Source organism: Polypterus senegalus, chromosome 2 (assembly GCF_016835505.1).
Source record: "Polypterus senegalus isolate Bchr_013 chromosome 2, ASM1683550v1, whole genome shotgun sequence".
Classification (NCBI taxonomy): Eukaryota; Metazoa; Chordata; class Cladistia; order Polypteriformes; family Polypteridae; genus Polypterus; species Polypterus senegalus.
This window is the reverse complement of record NC_053155.1, coordinates 113,302,074-113,312,222: the sequence shown is the minus strand read 5'-3', so window position 1 is coordinate 113,312,222 and position 10,149 is coordinate 113,302,074. Positions and strand designations below refer to the sequence as shown.

General features: G+C 41.2%; 2 protein-coding genes across 13 annotated transcripts in view; one reads left to right on the top strand and one right to left on the bottom strand.

Annotated features, from left to right (window-relative positions):
- tmem126a (transmembrane protein 126A) overlaps positions 1-7,317 on the bottom strand; it is an 11,831-nt gene extending 4,514 nt beyond the window's left edge. The window contains exons 1-2 of one of the 2 annotated variants that reach the window (XM_039744387.1): positions 7,250-7,317; positions 1-27 (exon numbers count right to left, since the gene is read on the bottom strand). The exon at positions 1-27 is cut by the window's left edge and continues 107 nt beyond it. In XM_039744387.1, the coding sequence (XP_039600321.1) occupies positions 1-12 (12 nt within the window). In that variant the 5' untranslated portion in view covers positions 13-27; positions 7,250-7,317. Of the gene's footprint in view, positions 28-6,268; positions 6,398-7,249 lie in introns of those variants that run through there. The other variant, XM_039744386.1, reaches the window with a different exon arrangement.
- A 435-nt stretch (positions 7,318-7,752) lies between these two features.
- dlg2 (discs, large homolog 2 (Drosophila)) overlaps positions 7,753-10,149 on the top strand; it is a 1,682,723-nt gene continuing 1,680,326 nt past the window's right edge. For 3 of the 11 annotated variants that reach the window (XM_039744361.1, XM_039744353.1, XM_039744354.1), the window contains exon 1: positions 7,758-7,916. In XM_039744361.1, the coding sequence (XP_039600295.1) occupies positions 7,871-7,916 (46 nt within the window). In that variant the 5' untranslated portion in view covers positions 7,758-7,870. Of the gene's footprint in view, positions 7,917-10,149 lie in introns of all 11 variants that reach the window. The other 8 variants (XM_039744362.1, XM_039744355.1, XM_039744359.1 and 5 more) reach the window with 5 other exon arrangements.

The window sequence follows — 10,149 nt, the reverse complement described above, 5'->3', positions numbered from 1 at the left end:
ATCATCAGGCATCGTTGTGGTTCAGGGCTGGAAAGAATACAATATTTTCAATACAAAAATGTGCAAAACGTGGCAGAACATATCAAAAGATGTGCTTTTTGCTTCTCTACTGTAAAGGGGTGAATATTAACGCTGGTGAGTTTACTTCATATGATACAGTAGGTACACAGGAAACACTAGTTCTCTGATTTGCTTACTCAGCCTATAATGGATGTGGCTGTCCACACTGTTGAAAAGTAAACTGCAATTTGTTCCTTTTGGGCACTTGACGCCAATGCTTGCTATCCTGCCTACACTACTGCTCCTTTGGTTACATCAATATTTCAGTCTCTCAATACTGTAACCTCGCCCATGATGAAGACCTGAACTACTCAACCCTATCTGTATAAATACAGATGAGCTATTACCTCTCATACTTTTAGAAAAATCACATGAGCCTTTCCTAGAGACAACTGTGATGATGTCCGCTTTGGATGACACAATGTTCATATCAGTTGCTTCAGTGCTACACTCTGAACCATTCTAGTGTACACCTGACATCAGTAAAAAAGATGAAAGGGGAGAAGTTATAAAATAGCAAGAGTGGATGCAACTAATCCCAAAATTATGCACTGTTTAGTGCACATATTGTGCCTTAAAAATACTATCCATGAAAATATCAATGAGGAGAAAAGATGACATTTCTTTAACGGGGATAGAAATTTCACATAGCCAGATTTAAAGACATACCTGACTATAAAAAAAAAATAATAAAATTTGGGACTGTATACTGTAGTGGGTTGTAGCTACAACCATGTTTACTGTGTAAAGCCCAAAGCCCCCTTGGACCCACCACCATCTCTGTTATGTAAAAGTAATGAAGTGGTAGTTTGAGCACACACACTTTAACTGTGGGTTTCTTTTAATCAAATCTGACTTCCGCTGGCACAGTGTGTTAGTAGGCTAACAACAAAGGCCTGTCTGTGTTAATGGTATCAAATAACTTTGTTCTGCAAAAAACATTTTCTATCGATTTATAATTGTCAGAACTACAATACTGCAAGCTTGCCAGCAGGATTGGTTTGAAAGCTGTTCAGGAGTCCAGCAGTGGGGAACGAAACGTATGCTGACCCCTACTGGAAAAATCTCCTTTTAAGAAACCATTCGGGGCCTACTTGCCCCTTAGCAGCAAAGCAACAGCTGACAACCCTTCAATAAATGTAGAAAGGTACTTTTAAACATTCTATTAAGCTTTGATCCTTTATATATTGGAATAGAAATCAATGCAAACCTCCCTGGTATTGGGTATGTTTAAGAGCAGCTTTCTAAATGGTCAATGGGAATTAAAAACCAAAATCAACCGAAACAGTGTGAATACACACACAGGAGATGCATTTGCATTGTCAATTCACATAATGCTTCTTTGGCCTGTGGGAACAAACTGAAGCAAACTCCACACAGGGAGCACCAGGGACACTCCTTCCTTGCTACAAATTTCCTGATTAACATATTGACAATAACTGTTGTCCTTAAAAAACTTTTAAGACTTATTTTATTAACACAGAGCAGTCAATTCCTTAATTAGGTGTTAATGCTGTTTTTTCCCCTTGTTTTTGATTCAAGTTCACATTTGTTATGTGTCAGATCTTTAAATTGCTACTTTACTCTAAAATAGTTGACAGTTAACAGAAAACTTAGTTGCATTTCCACTTGTATTTATCTTAAGTATTGAAATACAATATTTATATGGAATATTACTTATGCTACATAGTGTACATGAGTATAGCATATTTCTCATAATGCATAGTAGATATACTTTATTAATCCCAAGGGGAAATTCACATACTCCAGCAGCAGCATACTGATAAAGAACAATATTAAATTAAAGAGTGATAACAATGAAGGTATAACAGACAGACAATAATTTTGTATAATATTAACGTTTACCCCCCGGGTGGAATTGAAGAGTCGCATAGTGTGGGGGAGGAACAATCTCCTCAGTCTGTCAGTGGAGCAGGACAGTAACACCAGTCTGTCACTGAAGCTGCTCCTCTGTCTGGAGACGATCCTGTTTAGTGGATTTTCCATTACTGACAGGAGCCTGCTCAGTGCCCGTCGCTCTGCCACAGATGTCAAACTGTCCAGCTCCGTGTCTGCAATAGAGCCTGCCTTCCTCACCAGTTTGTCCAGGCGTGAGGCGTCCCTCTTCTTTATGCTGCCTCCCCAGCATACCACCGCATAGAAGAGGGCACTCGCCACAACCATCTGATAGACCATCTGCAGCATCTTATTGGAGATGTTGAAGGACGCCAGCCTTCTAAGGAAGTATAGTCGGCTCTGTCCTTTCTTGCACAGAGCATCAGTATTGGCAGTCCAGTCCAATTTATCATCCAGCTGCATTCCCAGGTATTTATAGGTCTGCAAGTAGTATGCAGTAGTATGGGACTATAATCAGTATTTGGTATATCCACCACAAGTTAAAATAACTGCTTTTACATGGTCTGCCATGGCCAAGAAGACATGCCATGCTGCATGTGTGTTTACAGAATGGCATTCCATGAAGCCTACAAATGTGCCCAAAACTCACCTTTGGTATCTGATGGGGTTTCTCGCACAGCTGTTGTCCCCTACATGCTCAGTTGGAGACAAATCTGGTGAATGTGCAGGTGAAGAAAGAAGTGACACGTGGTGCTCATCCTGGAACTGCAGGATGTTTTGTGTCACATATGATCAAGTATTGTTCCGATGGTATATGGAACTTCTGTGAAAAAGGTACCAATTCAGCCTCCAGCTCCTCTGTGGTGCTGGAAAATGCTTGCCTCCAGGAGACTTTCACCATAGTGTCTCCATACATAGGGCTCTGCATCATGGTGTAGTAAGTTAAACCGAGTCATCCAAAAACATATGGCAGTGACCCTGCAGTTGGTGGTGTTCTTGGCACCAATGCAGTCAAAGTACCTGTGGTCAAGGCTTTTTTATTATATTTTTTTTTTTTTCATTTTTATTACTATCTATTTATTTATATCAGTATACTGTTGCTGGATTATGTGAATTTCCCCTTGGGATTAATAAAGTATCTATCTGAAGCAATGGGCAGCAGGTGAGAAGGCACTGCTGCTGAAGATGATGTTGATCAGTGTGTGACAGACCCAAACAGCTGGGCTACAGCTTGTGATGTGTCTGTTCAGTGAATCGCTGCCAAGTCTGCATCAGGGTGACTCAATTTGATGGGTCCAACTCTTTACTACACACTGATGCCTTACTCCTTTACAGCATCCAACGCAAGCGCCCAAGAGCTGGAAGGATACTCCACTTATCCACAATTCTCCCTCGTTCAAAGTCTGAGAACTAAATGTATGGCTGTTGATCTCTTTGCCAGGGTGTGCTTGGTCCCTAGAAATACACTAACTGCCAGCAGTGGTCCCTACTGTATGCCTCGGAGTGCATCTCAACAAACATTTCCATATGTGCTGTGTTTATAATCATTTTCACATCTATCATGCATCCATCCTACAAGTTTCAAGCCAATATGCAAGGTTCTTGCTCCCAGTGTTGCAATTTTACAGGCCAGCAGTATAGGTTAGTCTTATATCAGAAGGTAATTGTTGCCCTTTGAAGCATTTGTATTAAATTATTTTGTGACTTTTTATGCCATCCACAGTTATTTAAAACTCTTCTCTTTTAATCTTAAGTCACCTTCTGACACAATCATTACAGCTAGCCTACAATTGGGACACACAGTACACTTGGCCTCATTTTTCGTGAATTGCAATTTATAAGATATCCACGTGTTTGGACATCTTTCAGTCAGCTCCCTGCTTTGTAGTAACGATACGCTGTACATCCTAGCCCTGCGACTTTGAACTGAATTAAGCAGGTTTATTAATGGATGGATGGATCAGTTTGGAGGACAATTGTCTCATTCTACCATTTGACCCTGAACTCTTAATGGTGTTGCCCTTAAAAAAGGAAAAAAACAAGCTTTTCTGAACAGAGGATGTCTATGTCTGCATAAAAATGTTTAATATTAAGAGGGTTTGATGGCAAGTGGAAACATGCCAAGCTGATAGTTCTTTATAAGCAGATGAACTTGCTAATCAATTTTAATTTGGCTAATAGAGACAATTTTTCCCATTTTCATTACAGCATGAGTCTCGAATTTCGATTTAATATTATAGTAGTAATAACTTTTTAAGCATTTTCATTAAAAGTGAGAAACTTTTAACAGTTAAAATAATTTTGGCCAATTTTAAAGGACAAGTGCAGATTTTTTCTTGTGTTTTACTATACAAGGCTCTGTTTGACGTTAATCCTGTTAGACCCTTTACAATGCTACTAGAGCATGTACTTCATAAAAATGCCTGTGGGCCACTGGCACAGTAGCTAGAACAGTTGCCTCACAGCTCTAGGAAAGTGGGTTCAAATTCCATCCAGTCACTGCTTATGTGAAGTTTGCATGTTCTTCCCATGCCTGTGGGGTTTCTCCAGGTACTATGCTTTTCCTCCCACAGTCCAAAGATAAGGACGTTAGGGTAAGTTGGGCATCTAAACTGACCCATACATGTAAATTTGGGGGGTTGGTTCGTGGCAGCCTGGAACCCCATCCACAGCTGCCTTGATGGTTCTGAGAAAAAGACTCCTCAACACCCCACACTAAAATTCACTAAACTTCAATTAGGTTTGGTAATTTCATGGATGGATGCAAGGAGTTCCTTTCTGCAATCTAAATTTCTTATTTTAAATGGCCAAAATTCAGTTTATTTTGAAAATGCATTAGTACAAAACATTTTTGGAACAGCAGAACAATTTAAATGAGAACAGGTAATTCAGCCAAAGACAGTATGGCAATCCTCTTTACTTAAATTTCTTGTAAATGACATTGAGAGCCTTGAAAACTAAAAAAATCTAACTGTCCACCATTATGTTCTGTAATGTATTTTCTATATTATTTTTTCATGGACATCTTTGTTCTTTTCCAGAACTGGAGTCCATTCAGGCAGAATCATTTCGTATACTTTGTCAACGAAAAAACTAAAATTTTTCTCTCCCAGTGCTACAACCTACATGGTGTAAATAACAAAATATATTTTGGGTGACATTGTTTTTGCAATATATTAGCGTAATCAAATTCTGGCCCAAACTGCTCGATAACGCCTTTTCTACCTTTTTTGTACTCTTCACCTTAATGCCGTTTCAGTTTGTTCAAGGAACCACCCGTCCATGAATTTTCTGGTCCCACTTATTCCGGTTCAGCATTACAGAGCAGTACTGGGCAGGTGCCAGCCTTGACTAGGGCATCAGTCCAACGCAGGGCGCACATCACATCATTTACAATTTCCCCTTGTTGGTTACAAGGGTAAGAACCCAGAGCACCAAAGAAATCCTCACCATCGTGGGTAGCTGATACAGGTCGCGCGCAGGCTCCTGTTAATCATGGAGAATCCACTGAACAGGATCGTCTCCAGACAGAGGAGCAGCTTCAGCGACAGACTACTGTCACTGTCCTGCTCCACTGACAGACTGAGGAGATTGTTCCTCCCCCACACTATGCGACTCTTCAATTGCACCCGGGGGGCTAAACGTTAACACTACACAAGATTACAGACTGTTACACCTGCCTCGCACTCTCCACCTTGCATTTTTTAACTTGCACTGCTTTTTTTTTTATTGCTCTTCAATTAATATTGTTTTTTATCAGTATGCTGCTGCTGGAGTATGTGAATTTCCCCTTGGGGGTTAATAAAGTATCTATCTTATCAAAGAAATCAACACCATCGTGGGTAGCAGATACAGATCGCACGCAGGCACAGGCCGTGCGGGACATGGAGCTAGTTTCTCTAAACTGTCGCTTATCACTGAGACAACATGCTACCCTCAACTAAACAGATGAAAGAACCGGAATCACACACAGAAGTGTTCTGAAAGGAACTGCCATTTTTTCACAAAGCCTCAATATTATATTAGATGAAAATCTGATTCCTGCAAGTCACATATCTTGATGATGGTGGTTATACTTGTACATGAAAGATTCATCTTAGCAAAGCGTGCTCCTACAATGAACGTTAAGTGCCTAAACTGAGTTGTTAACTTGTAACACTGTGCTAAAGAAGCATTTCCAAGTGGAAGCAATGCTTGGCGTGTTGACAGTCGTGCCATAGTAACCTAATTTCCTTAATGATTACTAAATAAGCTTGTAAAATCGTCAACGTGACCTTGGCAGTACAACACCACTATAACTATAAAGTTATACAGCATCTGCAACCAAAATTCAAAGGAAACAAAATCTTACCTTTATCACTTTACTGTTTTGATCTGATCCGTTGCATTTAATATCCAGCACGGAGTAATCAACCCTCAAACGAAATCCCTAAGAAAGTCGCACGGCTCCAATGGCCGCAGCCATGTTCAGCACCACGTGATAATAAACCCACTTTGAACTTGTGCTTGATAAGCCCCACCCTTAACTCTCTCTCCAATTGGTACAGTGGATGCACACGGCTTGGCGAAGCGCTGCTGTCATTGGCTCCTTCTTCTATCACTCGCAGTGAATAGTAACGTTGCTAAGGTAAGTCGCCTGCTGCTGTTGCTGCAGCTCCGTGGAGATGACGGGGAAGTAACGGGAATGGGGTGATGCGAAGAGAAGACGGCATGGGCATTTATTTATTTTTTTCTTTTTGGTGTTCTGAAGTGTAAAGAAGATGTGGCTGCATATTAAAACAATAAGCAACAAGAAACGCAACATTGCACAACCATGCATTCTTATGGAAAATTTATGAGGTTTTTCCGATAGGCGTCGCCCTGGCTGGAGTGCGTTGGGAATCAGTGAGAAGAGTTCCTGAAAGCACCAATCCAAAAGGTTTAAAGAATGATGAATCCAACAATGCTATACCGGCTGACTCCTGAGCAGCATATGGGCTCTTAGGTACAGAACATCTCACTGGGATAAACATGTTAGCAATACTGGTTCGTTCAAATAATCAAAACAGCATTGGGGATTGGCAAGAATAACTCAACTAATCTCAGTCATATTACTTACGCTGAAACTTTTTTGGGGAAATAGAACATTGACATTTATCCATTCATCCAGTCATTCATTTTCTGGATCAGCTATATCCAAAGAACGTATACGGAGAGCCGGAGGCCATGTGGAATCAAATAGCCGTTTAAAATTAATTTCCACAAGAAAAAAGTTTGCAGTTAAACCATTTGTATACAATCCTGCCGTAAGACACGCGTCTGACCATCTTTTGAGTCCAGCTCCTATACCTACCTGTGCTCATCTTCACACTCCCCGTCCCGAATTGATGCTTTTTGGCTTCCCGATATTAATAAGTAAATCCCTCGGCACGTGCTGCCCCAGTGCAGCGCCTTGATTGGTTTGCCCCTCCTCCTGCTCGCCGCTACTGGTAATCGCTAGGGAGGATCGTTGACATCATGCCAGTGGCTGCTTGTGATTACCATGGAGGAAAATGATTGGAAAAGGAGTCGCGACCATTCAGGAGTGTTTGGACCCCTGAACAACTTTTTTTAATTTCTTGTCTGAATAAGGGAATTTGATAACATGGTCTGTCATTTTTAACCTAATGCAAACAAACAAAATAAATCATAATTGATATTATTGTTCAACAAAAAGGTGCGCGAAGACTTCCTCTTTATTCTGCTGGCGTGACTCTTGGGATAAAGAGTATCCGGTTGGATCCTGTGTTAAAAAAAAAAAGAAAGGAAAAAACAAAGGCAGAGAAGTGTCACGGGTAAGGATGTAATGCTAAGTGAAGCAAGTGCAATTCACTCCGAAGCATTCAGCTGACCCCAAAAGTTTTGGGAAAAGCTCAGTTGGTGGGAAAAATTACGCTTGGGAAGGAGAAACGACCGCGTACTTGGCCACCTTGTGATGAGGAGTAACGCACCGAGCCCCAGGATGCCAGTGAAAAAGCAAGGTAAGTTGACACGCTTGATTAGTCTGCTTGCGTTGGCATTGTTCTGGTCTTCGTTGTTAACACAGAAATTATGCCCATGACGCTTCCTGGAAACGGGTGGGACACAGATACTGGTGCGTATTGAACCTTAAGCCAGGCAGCCGAGTCGCTGCGCTTACCTGCCTGTAAAGAAGGGTCACAGAACCTGCTGTGTGTATGTATTTTATAGAAGTAAAAAAAAAAAAAAAAAAGAATCCCCTTTACTTAATAGTTATAAATACTAATGAATTTCCAACATGCAAATTCTTATATTTTAAAAGAGAAAATCGAATTTTACAAACTAGCTCCTGCCATTTTTGCGAGATGGTGCAAGGCTGATGCCATCCTGTTTTCTTAATCTTGTTTCCTCTCGCCACCAGAGTGCACCATTTTCTGAACCCACTTATACCATTAAAAAGTTGCACTAACTTGAATGTATCCCAGAACATTCTTCCCCGGCACATCCGTTCATCCTGGGTCAATTTTGAGTCACTGAATGTTTTATGTGTCAAATGTGATATTTCACACAAGCCTGGACATTGAACCCAGGCCTCTGTTGCAGTGCGAAGCAACTGCTTGCCCCTTCTACTGATCCTTCTATATTATTTTCTGAGTTTTATTTATACATATTTGATGCATTAGGGTGGTAGGGTTAGTGCTGTAGCTTCACAGATCCAGTTCCCATGCCTGGTCTCTGTCCACATACAGCTTGTATGTTCTCTCCATGTCTGAGGTTTTTAGACTATTCAAACACCTTGGACAAGTTTGAATGAATGCCCTTTGAGTGCAGCTGTCCACCACGCTACTTGATATCTTATTCCAAGTGTCGGCAGTTCTCTTTGTGAGGAAGAACTTCCTAATGTTTGTGTAAAAGGAACCCTTTTCAGCTGTGTCCCTGTGCTCTTGTTGAAGTCTTTTTAAAGTAAGTCTTAATCTACTGTACTAATACATATATTCATTTTGAACATTTCATTCATGTCACCTGAATTTCTTTTTGCTTAAACTGAAAAGGTTCAAATCCTCCAGTCCTCCCTTGTAACCCATGCCATGTAGTCCTGGAATCAACCTAGTTGCTCTTCTCTGGACTTCTTCCAGTGCTTTTATGTCTTTTCTTTTGCAGCCCGGAGACCAAAACTGCACAGAGTACTCCAAGGTGACACCTCACCAGTGCAGTGCAAATCTTAATGTACTTGGACTGGTACTCTATACATTGTGCTATATAACCTAACTAACGGCATGTTCCCTTTGTGGACACAGCAAGCAGGACCTGCTGGATTTAAATGTAAACCTGGGGTATGTTTAGTCAGGTCTTGCCATCTTACTGTCACATTCAAGCCTCTTATTGACCGCTGCAGCTCTTTGTTATCAAAGCCAGATGTTCTTATATGTGTTTGGGGAGTTGCTGCTTGTTTGTTTAGTATTATATTTATATATATATGGGTTTCTTCTCTAAAGTTTCCCTTCGGAGAGAAGTATATCTAATTTAATCTTAATTCTGTTAGCCTTCTTAATGGCTTGTAAAAGCTGGAAGGTAACAGTGATGAATCCACTATGACTCCTAGGTCATTCTCATATAGGGTACTTTCAAGTTTCTATTGTGTATATGAATCTAATGTCAAAATCCATCTATTCAGCTTAACAAGCTTGCCAATCCTATTCATCCAATTTCCCCTCCTCATTCTCCCCCACTGACTTGCAGGTTATGTTAAACTAGCTGTGCGTGGTCTTCGGGACAAAAACAACCCCAAGACTCCCTAGAAGTTGTATTATGTAATTGTGAACTTGGAGAGGCCTCAGCTAACTCTTAAGAATGACCCAGGGCAGAGGACGTGGACCCACCTGTGCTTGCTGCGCCACTGACTTTGGTAAGAAGACACTGGCGATACCATATCTTTGTCTTTTGAAAGCACTTCCAGATAGACAGTGTTTTTAGTAAAGACTTCAAGCCAGTGGACTAGCACTGCTGTCTCGCAGTAAGGAGACCTGGGTTCGCTTCCTAGGTCCTCCCAGTGTGGAGTTTGCATGTTCTTCCCGTGTCTGCATGGGTTTTCTCCGGGTACTCCTGTTTCCTCCCACAGTCCAAAGACATGCGGGTTGGGTGCATTGGCGATCCTAAATTGTCCCTATTGTGTGCTTGGTGTGTGGGTATGTGTGTGTGTGTGCCCTGTGGTGGCCTGGTGCCCTGCTTGGGATTTGTTCCTACCTTGCACCCTGT